General features: G+C 35.4%; 2 protein-coding genes, 1 long non-coding RNA gene and 1 pseudogene across 3 annotated transcripts; 3 read left to right on the top strand and 1 right to left on the bottom strand.

Moving 5' to 3' along the window:
* Positions 1-581: 581 nt before the first annotated feature.
* Positions 582-5,183, top strand: LOC118057972 (pentatricopeptide repeat-containing protein At5g46460, mitochondrial). The gene is made up of 2 exons (XM_035070706.2): positions 582-3,721; positions 4,048-5,183. The coding sequence occupies exon 1, from the start codon at positions 863-865 to the stop codon at positions 2,888-2,890; it is 2,028 nt and encodes a 675-aa protein (XP_034926597.1). The 5' UTR covers positions 582-862; the 3' UTR covers positions 2,891-3,721; positions 4,048-5,183.
* Positions 5,184-5,229: 46 nt separating this feature from the next.
* On the top strand, positions 5,230-14,788 carry LOC118057958 (probable beta-D-xylosidase 5; annotated as a pseudogene).
* On the top strand, positions 9,809-11,821 carry LOC140955923 (uncharacterized). Its single transcript, XR_012170689.1, has 3 exons — positions 9,809-10,078; positions 10,986-11,067; positions 11,657-11,821. It is a non-coding gene; the product is annotated as an uncharacterized lncRNA (long non-coding RNA).
* Positions 14,789-18,997: 4,209 nt separating the features above from the next.
* Positions 18,998-21,310, bottom strand: LOC118057973 (vacuolar protein sorting-associated protein 29). The gene is made up of 3 exons (XM_035070707.2): positions 21,066-21,310; positions 20,329-20,466; positions 18,998-19,486 (listed from the first exon to the last, which is right to left on the bottom strand). The coding sequence occupies exons 1-3, from the start codon at positions 21,195-21,197 to the stop codon at positions 19,181-19,183; spliced, it is 576 nt and encodes a 191-aa protein (XP_034926598.1). The 5' UTR covers positions 21,198-21,310; the 3' UTR covers positions 18,998-19,180.
* Between the last annotated feature and the right edge of the window lie 383 nt (positions 21,311-21,693).

Raw genomic sequence — 21,693 nt, 5'->3', positions numbered from 1 at the left:
CTAGATGTCTTTTCCCTTTCAACTTGCTTGAGAGACATATTTGATTGTGGAAAGAATTTCAGGTGAGTAGATTTTGGGTTTTTTGAGTTATTTTTTTGTTTTTTAGACCATGTATAGGTTTATCAAGATTTTCAGGGCACATTCTAGATGCTTTGAGTAAAAATATGTTTAAAAACAAGTTTTTAATTGAAAAAACTAATTTTTATTTTATTTTTTAGCAACCTCTAGTTGTTGAATTCTGCAAAAAGCAGACAACATGCTGTCTATTATCTTTCTTTTTTTAAAAAAAAAAAAAGAGTTGGTTTTGTTTTTTTGTTTTGTATTTTACTATATTATATTTGATTTTTTAAAAAAATTATAAAATAAATTATTAAATCCAATTGAGTTTATTAGTAGGTCACATATTTAACTGGTTAACCTTCATAACATCCATGCTATTATTTTTTTTCTTGTTTAAAGCCTTTTATGTCTCTTAAATTTTTTTAAAAATATAATTTTATTATTTGTTATTGACGATTATTTTTTTATTTAAATATATTTACCTTTTATTAGTTTGGACACTGCCTTTCGGCTATGTAAATGAACAACTAATTAAAAAACGCTCCGTTTCATGTTTTCCTGCTTCTTTCTATTTAATTAAGCCACTGTTAACCTTATAAATTCGTTATCTCGAGGTTTCCTGGTATGGCTTTGTTTTCCTGCTGTGTTGATTATTAATGACAGTTGGCCTTCGTCTTCCAGACTGGCGCCATATTTCAAAACTTCAAATCCTCACCCCAGCTTTTCCGATTTTCAACTTCACTCCTTATACTTCCCATTATTCACACCAAAGCCTGCGAAGTGCAAACCCTTCTTCATTTTCATGGCTCATGTTACGCGTTACACTAGAACAATCACTCTCTCTCACACTGCCTCGCTCGCTAATCACCTTAAGAACCAGAGACTGGACCAAGCTCGCCTCATTTTTGATAAAATCCCATCTCCAGGTCTTCATCTGTACACCAAGATGATTGCTGGGTATACGAGAAATGACAGGCTATGTGATGCTTTGAAACTGTTTGATAGGATGTCTGTTAGAGATGTGGTTTCTTGGAATTCGATGATAAAAGGGTGTTTAGATTGTGGGAATTTAGGTATGGCTACAAGGTTATTTGATGAAATGCCTGAGAAGAATGTTATCTCTTGGACGACGATGGTACATGGCTACTTGAAGTTTGGGAGAGTCGAGCTTGCCCAGAGGTTGTTTCTGGATATGCAAGTGAAGGATGTTGCGGCGTGGAATGCTATGGTTCATGGGTATTTTGAGAATGGGAGAGTTGAAGAGGGTGTCAGGTTGTTTGAAGAAATGCCTGTTAGAGATGTCATTTCATGGACTTCGATGATTGGAGGGCTTGACCTAAATGGGAAGAGTGAAGAAGCCTTGTTTGTTTTTAAGAAGATGTTGCGTTCTGGTGTTGAGCCAACTTGGAGCACGTTTGCTTGTGTTTTGTCAGCTTGTGCCCATTCAGCGGAGTTTAATTTGGGTGTTCAAGTTCATGGTCATGTTGTTAAGTTAGGATGTTTTTTTCATGAGTTTATATCAGTATCACTTATAACGTTTTATGCAAATTGCATGAAAATAGAGCATGCTCACAAGATTTTTAATGAGACACTGATTAAAAATGTTGTAAAATGGACGGCGCTTTTGACGGGATATGTATGGAATAATAAGCATCGGGATGCATTGAGGGTTTTTGGTGACATGACTAAGATGGGTGTTCTTCCAAATCAATCTACTTTCTCTATTACTTTGAATGCATGTTGTGGATTAGAGGCTCTTGATAAGGGTAAAGAGATCCACACTATGGCTATTAAACTAGGGTTGGAAACTGATGTCTTCGTTGGTAATTCTCTTGTAGTCATGTACACAGAGTGTGGAAATGTAAATTCTGCTGTTGCTGTCTTTAGGAACATTAATGAGAAGGATATTGTCTCGTGGAACTCAATTATTGTTGGAAGCGCACAACATGGTTTTGGCCTGTGGGCGTTGATTTTCTTTAACCAAATGATACGTAGAGGGGTAGATCCAGATGAGATCACATTCACTGGTTTGCTTTCTGCTTGTAGCCGTTCTGGGATGTTACTGAAGGGGAGGTGCTTTTTTGAGTATATCAGTCGATATAAATCCAATGTATTGAGGGTCCAGCACTATGCTTGTATGGTGGACATCTTGGGAAGATGTGGGAAGTTGGATGAAGCAGAGGACTTAGTTAGATATATGCCTGTGAAAGCGAATTCAATGATATGGCTTGCTTTGCTAAGTGCTTGTAGGGTGCATTCTAATTTGGAGGTTGCTGAAAGAGCTGCAAAACACATTCTTGATCTAGAGCCAAATTGTAGTTCTGCCTATGTCTTGTTGTCTAATATATATGCATCTGCTGGTAAATGGGCTGATGTCTCTAGAATGAGAGTGAAGATGAAACAGGGAGGACTTGTGAAACAACCAGGATCCAGTTGGGTAGTTTTGAGGGGAAAGAAACATGAGTTTCTTTCTGCAGACAGATCCCATCCTCTAAGTGAGAGAATATATGAAAAGCTGGACTGGTTGGGAAAAAAGTTGAAGGAATTTGGTCATGTTCCTGATAAAAAATTTGCTCTACATGATGTCGAGGATGAGCAGAAGGAAGAGATGTTGTCTTTTCACAGTGAGAGGCTTGCCATTGCGTTTGGGCTAGTTAGCACCGTGGAGGGTAGCACAATAACAGTCATGAAGAATCTTCGTGTATGTGGGGATTGTCACTCTGTTATTAAGCTTATTTCAAAGATTGTAGGACGCAAGATTGTTGTTAGAGATTCTGGCCGCTTTCACCACTTCAAGAATGGCATTTGTTCTTGCAGTGATTATTGGTAGCACTATTAGGGTTTTTTCCTTGTTAAATCTGCTGGATCAAAGTGCTGATTTGGGATGCCTACAGGCACATTAAAGCATCTTTATGATGACCAAAACAAATATTTTGAAGAAGAAGAGAATAGAATTATGCAGATAAATTTTGAGTTTGAATAGAACTATGGCTGTGGCTTAAATGATGATTCTGAAGAAGGACGAGGGATTTGTGATTTTGCAGATAAACTTCTCATGTCTGATAATTTGAATGAATGAAAGAACATGGACTAATGAAAGGAAGGAAGAGAAACAATAAAAAACAATACATGATGAGAATAAAGGTAAGTCAAAGCTAAGGAGTTTGTAGGTTGGGGATCAAAACCTTTGTCTGAGTTCCTGGCATCCATTGGACAGAAACAACCAAAGAATCGTCTCAACTTGATGTTAGTATCATTTCTGGGTATTGCAGTGATAACAACCTTTTTGACCCAGTGAAGAAAAGGAAAAGCTACAACCATGTCTGGAAGGAGATGTGTGAATAAATTGTTTTGTGGATAACATGGGACGGTAAGAGGATGTTTTTGGAAGCTTTGATAAAGCTCATAATATGACGGTGGGACTTGTTGATAGGTAAAAGGCAGTGAAACTGAAGCCTTGATGGAAACAGAGCAGGTTAATCCAGATAGGCACAAAGCTGTATTGCATCTGTCATGGCTAACAAGCTTGTCTACCCGAGGAGTAGTTTGCTGGAGGAGCTGTCAAAGCATGAGACTTTGATTTTAACATAATGGTAGTTTCATGAAGGTTAACGCTCATCCATATGATTGTTTGCGGCTCATCAGCTCTCGCAAGTGACAGGTAATTAATTGTGGCACTGGAAGTTTTCTGGACAAGTAATCGATTTTTTTCTCTTCCTTTGTATTGATTGAAGTACATAATTGCACTGTTCATAAATGGTTTTAGTAATTTTATGACCATGCCATGATCATAATATATATATATATATAAAGGGCATAATAGAAAACCTAATTAATTAAATTATTTTATTTATTATTTCTATTTTTTAAAAAAATACACACACACACACGCCAAATTGTGTGAAATGTCTCAATTGCCAATCAACCATTGTCACCTACAATTACTCATCAAAGGATAATGTAGCCCTTTTCTATTTATTTTTTTAGGATGTTGCAAGATGGAGGAAATTAAGGAAGATGGAGAAGAAAGGAGGCAATTGGGGTTTGTGCTGTGTTTTAGAAATGTGGCTGCTGCAACAACTGCATTGTTTTTCCTTGGAAATGCAAGGGCAAAGCTCAAATGAAAGTCGAGGAGATGGATACTGGGCAATAGGAATGGGTGTGGTCTGTTTTTTCTCTGTTGTTTTAGCTGTCAGGAAAATCTACTAGAAATTAATCAAATGGTAGTGTTTTGGTTGTGGTTGCAATCTCAGTTGCTTGAGGAATTGTGGAGGAGAGAAATTAAAATCAATACAATTCACTTCGTACAGAGATAAGATTATGTGTTTGAGGAATTGCTAGCAATCATGTTTTCTTCTTAGTTTTCATGCTTTTAGCACATTCCAGATTTGTTTAAATATCCATTCTGGCAAGTTCCTGTTGCGGCTATCATCAAGTGTCAAGCTTGGGATGAATTCGATGAATTGAAAAATACTCTTTGGTAGCTGCTGTAGGCTTGATTAACGTTCACTGTCAAGCAAACAGATGTACTATTGCTCCAAAGACCAAAATGGCTTTCTAGCAGCGAGCTTATGACCAAATTTAATAAACATTCATATAATTCCAAAATATTAACAAAAAAAAAAACCCTCATCAGATTTTATAATAAAAAACTAACCAATAAATTAAATTTAACTATAAAAACAAAGAAATCATAAGATTTTACCGTAAGATTTTATGGCTTTCTAGTTAACAGATAGGAAAACAAGCTTAGACTAAGATTTTCAATTAAGAATTCTAACCACCATATAACAGTAAAGATTTTAAACAGTTTAGATATTGCAATTTCTAAAAATGCATGAAATCCCTCGAATCTGTGTTTGACTTGATTTTATCCTATCCTGTCTCTTTCTCATACACCGTTTGAAATACATGCATATCAATATGCATGGAGTGAAGATTTCTTTTTAATCCACCGTGCCTTTACTTGAGAGAGAAAAAAAACAAACACATGCAATGGCTAAAGCCATTCTCCTTCTTGTTCTTGCTTTCTTAGCTGTTTGCACAGCTAGGGATGTTCCTTTACTCTCTATGCTTAACCACCACAGATCCCTATTAAGTACTAGCTACTCCTAGCCTTGCTGATGTCCTAAGAACTACACTCATGTTTGTGAGCCTACACGGTTTGCAAACCAAGGTTTGGAAATGAAAGAATTTGGCCACTGTGACTCCTCTCTATCCTTTGAGGATAGGGCAAAAGATCTGGTGGATCGAATGACACTAGATGAGATGGTGCAGCAGCTGGGAAACAAAGCCATTGGTGTGCCAAGAATAGGCCTGCCTCATTATGAGTGGTGGTCCGAGGTATAAGGAAAGCAATCACTCTTCCACAAAATCCTCACTCACCAGCATCAAATCCTCACGTTTGAATTTGAATTATGGATAGCTTGTAATCAGTTATAGAATAGCAAACCTTCAGGTTTAATAAGCTCCTCAATTCTGTATATATACATGCAAAATGTAAATGAATAGTATGAGCGATTTTATTTCATCAACAGTTTCTTTAAAAATCTTTATGGTATCATAGCATCTTCTCCAACGAGTTCTATTCTGATCCTTTCTTTTTTTTTCTCCTTCGATTCTGCAATGGCTTCCTCAGTCCCTTCTCCTGTTGCTATCAATGTCATCCAACAAATTACAACCAAACTCACCCCAACAAATTATCCCTCTTGGCATGCACAGTTTGAGTCCCTCCTTCTTGGTTATAACCTGTTTGGTTATATTGATGACACACTCCCATGTCCTTCATCCACGAGTCCTGATGTAGCACCTACTGCTGCCTCCATTTTTTGGTTTCGACAGGACAAACTCATTTTGAATGCTATACTCACTTCAGTGTCTAATTCTGTGATACCCTTCATAGCAGCTTCCAAAACATCTTCTCAAGCCTGGAACAAACTGACCAAGCTTTATGCCAGTCATTCCAGAACACGAGTCATGCAACTCAAAGAGGATCTTACACTCATTCAGCGTGGCACACACACTGTCACAGACTTTCTCTATTCTATTAAATCTATTGCCGATGAGCTTGCACTCATTGATGCTCCTCTCTCTGCTGATGATATTACTCTTTATGCTCTCAATGGCTTAGGGCCTGAATATAGAGAAATGGTAGCTCCTATTTGTACACGAGAATCTGCCCTCTCATTTGAAGAACTTCATGATCTTCTCATTGGCCATAAGTCTTACCTCAAACGCCTGGACATCACTTCTCCCTCCCTGGTTGTTACAGCACATAATACTCAGCGCAGGCATCACAATTTTTCACAAAAACAACCGTGGTCTTCTCATGCAGCCCCACACAGATATGACTCCAAGCCTCAATCTCGTTATTTCAGGCAGCAAAGGTATACTCCCAAATGCCAGTACTGTGATCAATTTGGCCATGTTGCCAAACAATGTCCTAAGTTACATACCAGAAAACCTACAGACAACTGCTTCTCAAAGTCCAGATCAACGTTGGCTCATTGATTCTGCTGCATCACATAACATCACCTCTCAAGTATCTAATCTGCACTTGCACTCTGAATATGATGTCACAGATGAAGTGCTTATTGGAGACGGCTCAGGTTTGAAAATCACTCACTCAAGTTCTCTTTCTCTTCCATTTCCTAACCGAACATTCCAAATTCAAGACACTCTTTGTGTTCCCACCATAAATCAAAATTTGATTTCAGTCCATCATTTTACTAAACACAACAATGTGTTCCTTGAATTTCATCCTTCTTGTTTTTTTGTCAAGGATCCCCAAACGAGAGAAACTCTTCTTCAAGGACCCTGTGAGAATGGTGTTTATCCTCTGCCTCATCCCCACGCCTCCACTCTCATTGCACTGGTTCATGAACGCACATCCATTCCTGGTTGGCATCAACGTCTAAGTCACCCTTCCTCAAAAGTTGTAGACCGAATGATCTCCTCCTTCTCTCTTCCTGTTTCCAGCACTTCTTCTAAGTCTCATTTTTGTGATTCCTGTTCTATCAATAAATCTCATCGCCTGCCTTTTCATAAACATGGTCTCACTAGCTCAGCTCCTTTTGATTTAATATATACAGATGTTTGGGGACCACCACCACATATCAGCATTCAAGGTCATAAATACTATGTGATCTTCATTGATCACTTCACAAAATATGTCTGGTTCTTTCCCCTTCGTAACAAATCTGATGTTAAAATCATTTTTCCTCAGTTTCATAAAATGATACATAATCGGTTCAATGCTAATATCAAGGGACTCTACTCTGACAATGGTGGAGAATTTGTTTCTCTACAGCCATTTCTTACCCTCCACGACATCAATCATTACACCACAACCCCACACACTCAGCAAAATGGAGTCTCAGAGCGTCGTCATCGCCACATTGTCGAACAGGCACCATGCTTCTTAGTCATGCACATCTTCCTTCTCATTTTTTGTCCTATGCCTTTGCAGCAGCCACCTACCTAATCAATCGATTACCCTCTCCTATCCTTCATCACAAATCTCCCTTTCAAACCTTGTTCGCGACCACTCCCAATTATCTCAAACTCAGAACGTTTGGTTGCTTATGTTTTCCTTGGCTGAAACCATATCACCCAAACAAACTTCAACCCAAGTTTGTTCCCTGTCTGTTCCTTGGCTACTCTAATACACAAAGTGCATATCTTTGCCTTCATTTGCCTACTCAATGATTATATATCTCACGGCATGTTACTTTTGATGAAAAAACATTTCCCCTATAGAATACCATCCACCTCTACGCCTGTTGCTCCTCTTGTCTCTGCTCCTCTGCTGCAGCTTATTCCTCTAACCAGCCAAGCCCTCCCTGCATCAGTCTCTACTGTCCTTCAAGAAAACCTCCCCCCCTACATCAAATTTAAACACTACCATCTCCATAGTTCAGGTAAATCCTCAGGCTCCTGTTAATTCTCAAAGACGCCATAATATGACCACTCGGTCTATGAATAACATCTTTGTACCAAAACAGCTTCACAACACCACAACACACCTATTACCTGACTCCCCTAAGCCCACGTGTGTTAATCAAGCACTTAAAAATCCACTTTGGCGCAATGCCATGTCAGAAGAAATTACTGCATTACTTAATTATGCCACCTGGGATCTTGTTCCTCCTACAGCTAATCAGAATCTTATCGGATGCAAATTTATTTTCAGAACAAAACGCAATCCTGATGGCACCATCAACAGGTACAAAGCTCGCCTGGTTGCTAAAGGCTTCCACCAACGGCCAGGCATTGATTATTCCCAGACATTTAGTCCAGTTGTCAAACCAGCTACCATTCGCTTGATTCTCTCCCTTGCTGTCACTAATGGTTGGTCTCTTAGGCAGCTTGACATAAATAATGCCTTTCTTCATGGCAATCTTAAAGAAACAGTGTTTTGCATCAACCTCCTGACTTTAGGGATGCTTCTAAACCTGACTATGTTTGCAGATTAAAAAAAGTATTTATGGCCTGAAACAGGCACCTCACCAGTAGTACAAAGCTCTTCGGGATGCTCTTCTGCAATTTGGTTTTGTTCACTCAACTACGGACACATCTCTATTCATATATGTCTCTAACAGTGTTCTCTGCTATTGTCTTGTATATGTTGATGACATTATTGTCACAGGAAACGTCTCCACATTTGTAGATGTTATTATCGCCAAACTCAGTCAATCGTTCTCTATAAAAGACATGGGACATCTTCATTTCTTTCTTGGCATTGAGGTCATTTCTACAGCAAAGGGGCTTTTCCTGTCGCGGCACAAATACATCAGTGATTTACTCTCTAAGACATCAATGGACATGGTAAAAGACGTTCACACTCCACTGTCCACCAGCACTCCATTAACCTTATCGGATGGCTCAGCTCCTACAGACAACACAGAATATCGCAAAGTTATTGGGGGACTGCAATATCTTGGTCTAACTAGACTTGACATTGCATTTGCAGTAAATCGACTTTCCCAGTTCATGCACAAACCAACAGCATGCCACTGGACTGCAGCCAAATGAATTCTCTGGTATCTCAAGCAAACAATGTTTCATGGAATTCTTATTCAACATAGCAGTCCCTTCAATCTCCACACTTTTGTTGATGCAGACTGGGCTGCCAACACTGATACACGAATCTCTACCACTGCTTTCATCACTTTTCTAGGCTCTAATCCTATTTCTTGGTCTGCACGCAAACAATGAGCTGTCTCACGGTCTTCTACAGAGGCTGAATTTCAAGCATTAGCAGCTGCAACCTCTGAAACAGTTTGGCTTCACTCCTTAATCAAGGAACTTGGTTTACATCTTACAAACCCTCGTCAGGTTTTCTATGATAACATTGATGCAACTCATTTCAGCCTCAATCCAGTGCAACACACTCGTATGAAACACATCGACATTGATCTTCTCTTTGTTCGTGATCTTGTCCAGAAAGGTTGCATTGTTGTCAACCATGTTCACACCTTAGATCAACTTGCAGACTTGCTTACAAAACCTCTTCCCCGTCAACGCTTTCAAACCTTAAGATCCAAGATTGGCGTTACTGATGGTACCTCCATCTTGCGGGGGCATATAAGGAAATTAATCACTCTTCCACAAAATCCTCACTCACCAAATCCTCATGTTTGAATTTGAATTATGGACAGCTTGTAATCAGTTATAGAATAGCAAACCTTCAGGCTTAATAAGCTCCTCAATTCTGTATATATACATGCAAAATGTAAATGAATAGTGTAATGTTTTGAAATTTATAAGATAGGATATTACAACAAAGCCCTTGGAGGCTTAAAGAGAGGGTATAAATGATTGAAGGGTAGTGTGGTAATTGACCAATAGTTGATAAATATAAATAGGAAGTAAAAAAAAAAAAAAGAAAAAAAAAAGAAGGGAAAGTGATCTGAAATTAGAGAGCAGAACCGTGAGAGAGAAGAGAGAAAGAAGAAGAAGAGAAAAGAAGGGAAAATAAGGGAAAAAGGAAGAGATTTGGAGGAAATAAGTGGAAAAGGTAAGATTTAGGTTGTTTAATATGTATAATATGTTAATTAAGCTTTAATTTCAGTTTTGATGAATGTTAGGGTTTTGAGAATTTGTGTTTTGGTTTAAATTGATGAATTAAATTGAAGGTTAAGGGTTGATTGTTGTGTTTAATTGATGATTTAGTTGATTATGGAAGATTATGATGATTTTGAGTTATAGAATTGTGTAAATGGTGAAATTTGAGTTAGAAATCAGGGGAGAACAGTGGGGTTTCTGTTAAAATCTGGACTGGAGGTTGAAGATGACGAAAATTCAATTTGGTCCCTCAATTTCCGAAAATTACAGTTTAGTCCCCGAACTTTGGAAAATTACAAATTGGTCCCTGGAGCATATTCCGAGATTCTGAACAGAATAACATATGAATTATGGACAGAATTACTGTGTAGATAAGATAATTTAACACTTTCAATTTAGTCCTCCAATTTAACAAAAAGTACGATTTGACCCTAAAAATTTAGTAAAATTCCAGAATGATCCCTGAAGCATAATGATACATCCTGGACAGAATTGAGGATTAATTAAGGTCAGAATTTCAGTATATTCATGGATTTATGACAAATTTCAGTTTGGTCCTCCATTTGATAAAAGTTACAATTTGGCCTTAAACTATGGAAAAATTCCAAATTAGACCCTAGCTGTAATATTAGCTTTTGCAGATTAGTTTGATGAATAATTAAGGGTTACTTAGTGAATTATTATCAATTTTATTAGTTGTTTTTATTATGGATTAGATTTTGGGAAAAACCGTTAGATTTTGGGTTTTTAAGAAAATTGACTATAATATATAGGGTTACGGAACACACCCTTAGTTAAGTGTATTAAATAGATTAAATGTTCTTTCGAGTCGTTTTTGAATATGTCTCCTTTGTATTCAGATAATCCTGATATTCTACCGGCAGGACGTCAGTAGAATTTCCTTCAGTTTCAGCTTGTGAGTGTTGTTTGCTTTTGAGTCAGGTGAGTGGATAATTTTCCATATGCATGAGAAATACTATAAATATTTGATTTGTTAATATGAATTGGATCATGCTTCTTGATAATATATATTGATTATTATCCTTGTTATGATAAAGCATGATCAATTATTGAATCTGAATTCTTGATATGAACCAGTATGTATTTTGAAGTGAATTCTGAATTGATGCTCCTCATTTGATTGATGTCATGAGTTGAGCTTTGAGATATGAATATGTTTGTTTGATTATGATTATGAACCTATGGTATGTCAGTCAGAATACCCATGCTAACAGGGTAGTGTTAGTCTTTGTGCACATCGTATCTGAACCCTAGTTGGTCGGGGGAGACACCAACCTGTGTGGACTGATCATCCAACAGTACGGAGCCTCATGCTCATTGCATTTTGATTTTCTGACGAGTTCTACCATATGATATTCTTGTTATGGCCTATTTGATAAACCTTCGTATAAGAACTAAAGCCATATTTGTATATATATTTCTCATTACTATATTACCTCGTGTGTGTATATTGAACGTTATCTACTCACTGAGTTGTTGAACTCACCCTCTCATTATTTATTCTTTTCAGGCTTATAGCTTGATAGCGGGTTACTTTTGTTGAACCTTCCGAACCTGCTTTTGGTTGTAATTTGTATCTTTCTTTTTATGTCAAGTTAGTGCTCCAAAACTATGAAATTATATTAACTCTTGTATTCAGACAATTAATTATATTATGAAGTTAGTTTGTTGTTTATGCTGCGTTGAACAACTCTGATTGAGTTTTGAAGGATAAGTTTGTATGTAAGTTTGGGTTCGCATAGGTTTGGAACCTTGGAGGGGAACCTTGCCTATGTGCCGGTCATGGATCCGGGATTCGGGTCGTGACAAATAGTATGAGCGATTTTATATCATCAACAGTTTCTTTAAAAATCTTTACGAGGCACTACATTGTGTCTCCAATGTCGGTCCTGGTATCTTCTTTGATGAATTGATACCTGGCACAACAAGTTTCCCCACTGTCATCCATACAACTGCATCCTTCAACAAGTCACTATGGAAAACCATTGGTCAGGTATGTATATATCTATATAAATAGAATTTTCATAGCTATTTATATATGTTTGAATACTATGTGCTTATAAATGATTTTATTTCTGTTATGTCTGGGCTGTTTCAACTGAAGCAAGGGCAATGTACAATTTAGGGCGAGCAGGGTTAACATATTGGAGCCCTAACATAAACGTGGTTAGAGATCCTAGGCGGGGAAGATTGCAGAGACACCAGGAGAAGACCCTTTTGTGGTGTAAGAGGATTGCAAGATGTTGAAGGAGCCGGAGAGACCAAAGATTTGGATTCTAGACCTCTCAAGGTTTCTGCATGCTGTAAGCATTATACTGCTTACGATGTTGATGCATGGTTGGGAATCGACCGATACCATTATGATGCAAGGGTACGTGACTTCATTGTATGTATAAAACCTTCAATTTCTTACATCATTTAATTCTAATTCTAAGGAGTTTCAATTTTTAATGTTCTCAAGATGACTGAGCAAGATATCTATGTTGGAGACTTTTCAAGTTCCCTTTGAAATGTGTTTTAAAGATGGTGATGTTAGTAGTGTTATGTGCTCCTACAACCGTGTTAATGGCATTCCTAGCTACTTGTGCTGATCCAAGACTCCTAAAAGGCACCATCAGAGGAGAATGGGATCTACATGGGTATATATATGTTACATCAATTACCCAGTTAGTTAATGAATCTTAGTTTGAATTCTAATCACTAATTTATATGTATTTGTCTCTTTTACAGATACATTGTTTCGGATTGTGACTCCATTCAGGTGATGGTAGACAACCACAAATGGCTTGGTGACACAAAGGAGGATGTTGTTGCCCAAGTTTTAAAGGCAGGCAAGCATACCATACGTGTAATGCAGGCATTTTTGTTAATGTTATGAGGATATCTCTGTTGATTTTTATGTCATAAAGCATGTTACTGTTGCACTATCTGTCTCTGAGATAGATATGCGTAACTTTTTGAAGCTCTTACAAGTCAGAAAGAACCTTTATTTAGATATATACGCGTAACTTAAAGCTGAGATCTTGAAATGCATGCTAGCTTTTTTAATATTTGGGAGTGTATATTTGGTTAGAATAATTTGTATAACTTTTTGTTTTTTGGTCAATGTAAATGCAGGCTTGGATCTTGATTGTGGAGCCTATTATCCCGACTCTCTCCAAAATGCAGTGATGCAAGGAGAAGTAGCTGAGACAGAGATCGACAAGTCACTAAAATACCTATATGTTGTGCTAATGAGACTTGGATTCTTTGATGGGAGTCCTCCTTTCAAATCACTTGGCAAGGATCATGTTTGCTCCGATGAACATATTTGAATTAGCAGCTGAAGCAGCGAGAGAAGGGGCTGTTCTTCTTAAAAATATCAATGAAAGTTTGCCTTTGGACTCTGCCAAGTTTAAAAACATTGCAGTGATTGGACCACATGCCAATTCTACAGCAGCCATGGTTGGAAATTGTGCAGGTTTTTAACTAAATTTACAACTCAGTACAGCATCAATTTATGGCTGGCACTTTTGTTTAGAAATTTAATTCACACTGCGAATTTTATACAGGTGTCCCTTGCCGATATGTTACGCCACTTGATGGCATCTCTTCATTTGGAGAAGTGATATATGAAATGGGATGCGGTGAAATGGCATGCAGGAATGATAGTTTGTTCTTTCCTGCCATGGAAGCTGCGAAGAAAGCTGATGCCACTTTGTTATTGGTTGGCTTGGATTTATCGATTGAGGCTGAGAGTTTGGATAGGGAGGATCTCCTTCTCCCAGGATACCAGACTCAATTGATAAACCAAGTTGCTCAAGTCTATAGAGGTCCAGTGATTCTGATAATCATGTCAGCAGGTGGGGTTGATATCTCTTTTGCATGGGATAATGATAAGATTCAAGCTATCTGATGGGTTGGACATCCTGGACAAGAAGGAGGTCGAGGCATTGCCGATGTTGTTTTTGGAAAATATAATCCCAGTAAGCATTCTATATTAATCTGTTAATATCCTGCGAGTAATTAATTAACCGAAATTCTATTTTTCTATTATTATAGAAGGGAGACTGCCACTCACATGGTATGAGAGTAGCTATGTTGATATGTTACCTATGACATCAATGCCACTGCGACCTGTTGACAGCTTCAGTTATCCTGGAAGAACGTATAAATTCTACAATGGCGCAGCAGTTTATCCATTTGGATATGGACTCAGCTACACAGAGTTCGGGAACGAGCTAGCATCCCCAGCTGAAGCCTATCTTGAAATCAAATTGAACAAGCATCAGCAATGCCATGACTTGAACCACACCAGCGAAGGCTACAGCCAAAGTTGTCCTGCTGTTTTTGTTGATGATTTATGAGGTGACAGTCCAAAACGTAGGGGATAAGGACGGCAGCGAAGTGGTCATGGTTTACTCAAAACCTCCAGATGGTGTTAGCGGGGCTCATGCCAAGCAAGTCATTGGATTTGAGAGGGTGTTTGCGGCAGCAGGCAAGAGCAACAAGGTGAGATTTTCTTTTAATGCTTGCAAGAGCCTGGCAATTGTAGATACTACAGGTTACAAGGTTTTTCCATCTGATGTGCATAAAATCACGGTGGGATATGGTGGCCTTTTGTTTTTCGTCAGAGTGAGCTTCAACCACTAGCAGGTTGATGTTTCTCCTAGGAGAAGGAGATTAGGGTTTTTTTTCTTCTTTCTAGATGTCAATTTTCAGCTAAGTTGTTTCTTGTAGAGGGCTTCTTTGTCATGAAAGTAGGTTTTGTTTGCAGGAATTCATTTTCAAATTCAGTGCTTCTCAATATTTCCTTGTAATCTCAATCAAATTTAGTCTTCAGATTTTCTCTTTACAAATGATTATATTTTGCTGTGTGATCATTACACATGACCGAAGCTCTTCTTCAGGTAAATTATGCTGTTGCTGTCGACAGGCTTCCTAACAGGTCATCTATCCTCAGATGGTATACGAACAATTTGAATAGATATTGGAGAGAGATCGGTGTTAGAATGCTCCAAAAATAATGAAGAAAATTACTACTGGCTGTTAGCAGACGAAAACTAAAATCAGAATAAGATTACGTACGTGCATGCATGTAAGCTAATAGATATATGAAGTCGTTGATAAGATCACAGATCTAACAGTTAGTTTTCAGGGTTTTTTTAAAAAAAAAATAATTTTTTTATTAATTTTTTTATTATTGTTGTATTTTTTATTTAAATTATTTAAATTAGATAATCTTATTAAATTCAATTGCATCAGTAACAGTATGAGTGCTGGATTTTTTTTTCGTTATTTTTAGGAATGCTTGCATCCCATTAACATTTTTTTTCCTCATTGAAAAACATTTAGGTCGAATACAGCAGCGTACTAACCCCCCTATCTAGTGTATATTATACATTATATAGAACTTTAAATAATACAAAATAAATTTCTTACGTCACTCCTAACCTGTATTGGTTTGGCTAACTGGAGACTGCATTGACTTCTTGCACACAAGAAATTAGGAGCAAGTGGGAATGTGAATTCTATCTTCTTGTTTTTTTTTTCCATGAAAATTAAATTTATTAAAATAATTAAAGGTGCAATTATTTTCATTTTCTAAAATTTTTTACTCAATATTTGTAACAATCTTGAATTCATAATTGAGGAATTGGATTATAGAAATTGTAAGTTTTGAATTGAATGGTTTTTATTAAATTGGAATTGCAATTACAAGAAAAAAATGACATGGATTAAAAAATAAAATTTGATGACCAATTTAAGGTGACTTGGGATGTGTAATTAGTTACTTGATCTGGTCAACCTAATTAAGATTTTGTTGTTTTAATATTTAAAAAACAAAAATATTTGTGTCTTGAAATTCTTTTTAAAGTCAATTAGAGTTTTGATTGAGTTGTGCAAGTCATCTTTGGGCTAGTCGAGTTAATCAGATTTGTTAATGAATAATATAAATCATATTTTGAGATCTCATCAAAAAGCTTAAGTTATTGGGTTGAGATAATTCCTTGACATGATATCAGAGTCTTGATGACTAATAGCGGTTACGAGTTCGAATCTCACTATCCCCATTTATTTAATAAAAATTAAGTACAATGTAATATAGATATGTGCAAGTTTTAAGTCCAAAATTGAGATCTTACCTAAAAATTTAAGTTATTAGGTTGAGATAGTTCTTTGACAAAATCAAATATGATTAACCCCTACAAGGTTTAATTTGAAACCTGAATTAACGAGGCAAGATATTGAATTGAGAGGTCTTCAGATTTACATGTCAAGAAGGGTTTAATAACTTTTGCCTAAGAGTTCCCCACAATAACATCTAGATGTTGTGTTACTTTTATGTTTTTTAATACATTTGTGTCAAAATTATTGTAATATTATTTTTTAATTAAAACTTGTTTTTTTTTTTAATTACGATAAGATGTTCTTAAAATATATATATATATATATATATAGTGAAAAATTTTCAAGATAATTTAGCATGTTAATGAGACCACAAAGTAATTTTAATCATATTTGATTACTTTTTATTTTTTAATTAAAACTTGTTTTTTTTTTAATTACGATAAGTGGTCTAATTTTTTTTTTTAGTATGGGTTTTGATTACTTTTTATTTTTATTAGATGAATGGCATATATAACAAAAAGTTAGATTTTTTTTTATGAAATTAAAAATATTATTAAAGAAAGAAAGAACTTTGGTAGTAAATTAGTTTGATTCAATAAAATTTAAACTATTACTCTTTATATAAAATAAATTACTATTGTATAATTAAATAAAATATTCAAAGGCTAACCAGAGCACAAAAAAAATTAGGTATCTTATTTTTAGTATGTTTATCAAGACTAAGATTTTAGTTGGTATTAATAATTTTTTTTAATATTTATTTACTTCAAGACTAAATTAGATACCTTATTGTTGTTTTTATATCAATTGAAACTAAATCATTCTTTGAGTAATCTTATGAACACGCCTTACACTAAAAAGAATTTAATAAAGAAAATTCAAATGTTGGTACAATGTTTAGATCTAGATATCGTACATAATATTTTAATTGTTAATTGGATATTTTAGAGTTTGATAACAGTTATTTTTTTAAGTATTTTTATTTGAAAATATATCAAAATAATATATATTTTTTATTTTTAAAAATATTATTTTTTATATTAGCATATTAAAACGAACCAAAAACATAAATAAATAAATAAATATTTTTTTTAATTTTTGAATAATATGATTTTAACTATATTTCTAAACGGTGTATAAAAGTTGCAAATTGAGATCTATGCAACATTCAATTAATTGTTCTAATTTACAATTTGCCTCCATTAATGAAGCAATTTGAGCAGCAATAAATCGTTTTTTTTTTTTTTTATCAGGGATATTTTCAGACCAACTTACTCGCTAGTTAAATCTCTTTTATACATGATCTTAAAAGTGCACCTCAAGCATTCAAAGAAATTTAATAAATTTTGTTTAGATGCTGGCCCCAAGATCCAAACATAAAAAATGAAAAAATATATTTTTATTTTCTTACCACCCAGCTAACCCCTTAGGGTTCTAATAAATCAAAACCTAATTTTACTAAATTGAGATCCATACATCTATCAAGAACCATTAAAAAAAATATCATATTTTTTTCAAGTGATCCAACACCGAAGCAAGCAGAATCAGACATATATATATATATCATGGTAGAAGATTTGAATAAGGCAATTTAATGAATTTGGGCATGTTTGCTATTGATGTGTTGGATGGTGTTATTTGAAAGGTTAATGTATTTTGCTTATAAATGTTTAAAAATAGCTAAATAATGTTTGATTAAATTATATTATCATGCTTTATAGATATAAGATTATATTGTTGGAGGATTATTGGTTAGAAAATCATTGCCCACTTCACGTTTTTTAAAATTTTAAATTATATATATATATCATGGTAGAAGATTTGAATAAGGCAATTTAATGAATTTGGGCATGTTTGCTATTGATGTGTTGGATGGTGTTATTTGAAAGGTTAATGTATTTTGCTTATAAATGTTTAAAAATAGCTAAATAATGTTTGATTAAATTATATTATCATGCTTTATAGATATAAGATTATATTGTTGGAGGATTATTGGTTAGAAAATCATTGCCCACTTCACGTTTTTTTTAAAATTTTAAATTATATATATATATCATGGTAGAAGATTTGAATAAGGCAATTTAATGAATTTGGGCATGTTTGCTATTGATGTGTTGGATGGTGTTATTTGAAAGGTTAATGTATTTTGCTTATAAATGTTTAAAAATAGCTAAATAATGTTTGATTAAATTATATTATCATGCTTTATAGATATAAGATTATATTGTTGGAGGATTATTGGTTAGAAAATCATTGCCCACTTCACGTTTTTTAAAATTTAAATTATTTTTTTAAAATTAGGTTTTTTCTTTTATTTTTTTAATTGTTTTGATACACTAATATCAAAAATTATTTTTAAAAATCATATAAAAAAATATTATATTAATACATTTAAACAAAAAAAATAATTAAAAACCGCCTCCTCTCTCCCACAAACTCGATCGGTTTGTTTTTATTCCATCCCATCAATATCCGTGCCGGCTCTTGCTTATCATATTTCTTAGAAAGTTCGCAGGTACAAGCTTACATGGACGAACTAAATAATGGAAGACGCAGCGAGATCGATTAGGAATTCTTGCCAGTGTAGGCTTTGCAGCACACAAGAAACCAAAGGAATATTACACGACATACATTGCAAATTAACCAGAAGAGACCATGACAACTTGACTGAGAAAAATAGTGTTGAATTCAAATGCAGGACCATGGCTGGTCATCAGCTTTCTTCTTTCTCAATAAATCATTATTCATAAACTATAAGTTTCATTGATGGTTCTAAATTGTCATAACTCATAAATGAACCAAAGGCTTTCTCCACTCAAATATGCACAAATAGTGGATCACATTTCATTTCAAGGAATCCAAATACAATACCGGGAAAAGAAAAGGAACAAAAAAAAAAAAAAAAAACCTGCAGGCTGCAGATTCAATGAGCGGAGTGAGTGGCGGCAGTCGTCTTCTTAAAATCAATCTTGTCGACTTTAACCTCGCCATCAATGAGCTCGTAAACATACACCACAACACGTAGGCCATCAATGTCCATGAGGACAAAGCTTGGGTTCACATCATAGGTAATGTTGCTGTAGGCACCGGTGGCAGACCCTGGGTTTATAACAACACCTCCCTCGTGTTTGTAAGCTGTGAATTGATGGGTATGACCGGTCACAAGTATGTCCACATCCAGCTGCCTCTGGAGCATTGCTAGTGAGTCCAAATCCCCCCACGGAACAACCTTTAAAACATCAAAACAAAACTAGTAATTACAGGATGAAACTCATCACAAAATCTGCACAGCACTCATGACAAACAAATCATTAACTTTAATCTACAAAAGCTTTGGCCTTTGCCAGCACAATATGGTTTTTCAAGAATACAAATTATTGACCACAAGGCTAGCGGATGTTCCGATCAAGAATAAGTAAGATGGGTGTCAATGGGATTTACAAGAACACAGGAAAGAATGGAGAGGACTTCATCTCATCTTTGCAACTATCTTTGTTCTTTCTTACTTCATAAAATGACAAATCAAACAAACAGAGGAAGTAGTAACTAGGGGAAATGGACATACATCACACTTGATGTCTACTCAAGAAAGTTTCACACCAAAAAGGTAATAAATGCTTAACAATGAAAGGTGAGGTATTCCCAAAAAATATCAGTTGAAGTCCTGAAGCTATGAGCAATGAACCAATGGCAAATTATATGAATATGACGATAGCGGCAGCACTAATTAAAAAATCATGTTAATTTTATCGAAGAAAGTTTGACAAATCAAGGACAAATGAAAACAAGAATAAGGTTTGACGAAGAGACATCTTAGCTGACATGGAAAGAAAAATTGCACCGCGGAAAAAATTACATATTTCTAATGAACCACAACAACTGCAAAAGAGGTTGTTATATTCGAGTGTTGTACAAAAGGCCACAAATTTAGAATAGCATGAGGATCTAGTTTAACATCCTGTTTATGCTGGGAATGATGCAACAGGCATCGTATGCTAGTAAAATAGACAAATGAACTATGTTTAGGAAAAAAAGAACTAAAAATAAAGTAGGAGAAATAGGAAATCAAACCTGATGACCATGGCACAGTCCCAACTTGAATTGACCAATAGTTAATGTTTTGGTCTCTGGATATCGAGTATCTTCATCATATTCACCTCGAGTGATATGTAAGTCAGGGCAAAGAGTCTTCAAGTAGTCATGAACTTCCTGAAAATCTCACAAGTAAAAAAAGAGTTGAACAGAACTGGTGCTTAAATGTTTCTTGTGGATATGCACTATCTCAAAAGACATTCAAACTGCTATCGGCACACAAGTTGATGGGGTTCTTTTAATTTCCGAAAGAACACTTGGACTATAAAAACCAAGGCTCCTGGGATTCAAAAACCAGAGACAATGCTGAAGAGTCAACATGGGCATCTCTGCAATCACAAGGTTGACCATTGAGATGCATCTAAGAGCCTAACATGAGAGCAGGATAGTATTTTAATACATTAGGAACCAAAATTACTCTAGTCAAACATCAAGCTGTTAGGTTAAACCCAGCTCCTAGAAAGTTTGCCAAATGAGAAATATCCTACAGAGGCTTAGTCCAAGTGAAAAGGCCATGAGCATTAATGTTTGCAAACTCAATGATGCAAGGATACAGTGATTATAAAAAGAAAAAAAGAAAAAAAAAAGAGGTTTTGATTTGACCAAATAATAAGAATCCAATTAGAAGTAAACTGAGATAGAGGCGAAGGAAACTCATTATTTATAATAAAATAGTAGAATTAAACAAGGTTAATTAAATGAAAAAGTAGAGATACTTTGATAGAAAGATTGCCAGTGCAAATGATGTGCTGGATCTTGCCAGGAACAAGCATGGACTTGAACTTTGCAGGGAGATCAGGTGCTCTGTGGGGTATGTGTAGATCCCCCAGCGCCAATACCAACACCATCTCTAACACACAGATTTAACCACCAACTTTTTTCCCACACACACAAAGACCTTCCTATTTTCGCAAAACCCTCTCTCTCTCTCTCTCTCTCTCTGGTCCTGTTCTTGATCAATGAGATTGATTCTCTCTAGTTCGTTTTGATCGCCTCTGTGATAAACGACGTCGTTCTCTGCCCGTCCAAGACTTCCAAACGAATCAGGTGGGTTTCCTTTATGAGCAAATGACATAATTGTCCCCCAAATATATATATATATATATATCACCCACACCCAATGTACTACGAAATAGTAATGCACAATGCATTTCTATTTATTTTTTTAATGTTTTTTTATTTTTTCACTTTTTTTTTTATTGATTTTTTTTTCTCAAAATTATATTTATTATTAATTTTATTTTTTTTAATATTGAGCTACTTAAAAAGTTCACTTTGTAATTGTTTTTCTTTAAAATATTGTAGATTGATACAATATTTTTTCACATAGTTTTTTATTTTATT

This window comes from Populus alba, chromosome 1 (assembly GCF_005239225.2).
Source record: "Populus alba chromosome 1, ASM523922v2, whole genome shotgun sequence".
In the NCBI taxonomy this organism is placed as follows: Eukaryota; Viridiplantae; Streptophyta; class Magnoliopsida; order Malpighiales; family Salicaceae; genus Populus; species Populus alba.
The sequence above is the reverse complement of the archived record's forward strand: the minus strand, read 5'-3'. Positions and strand labels throughout refer to the sequence as shown.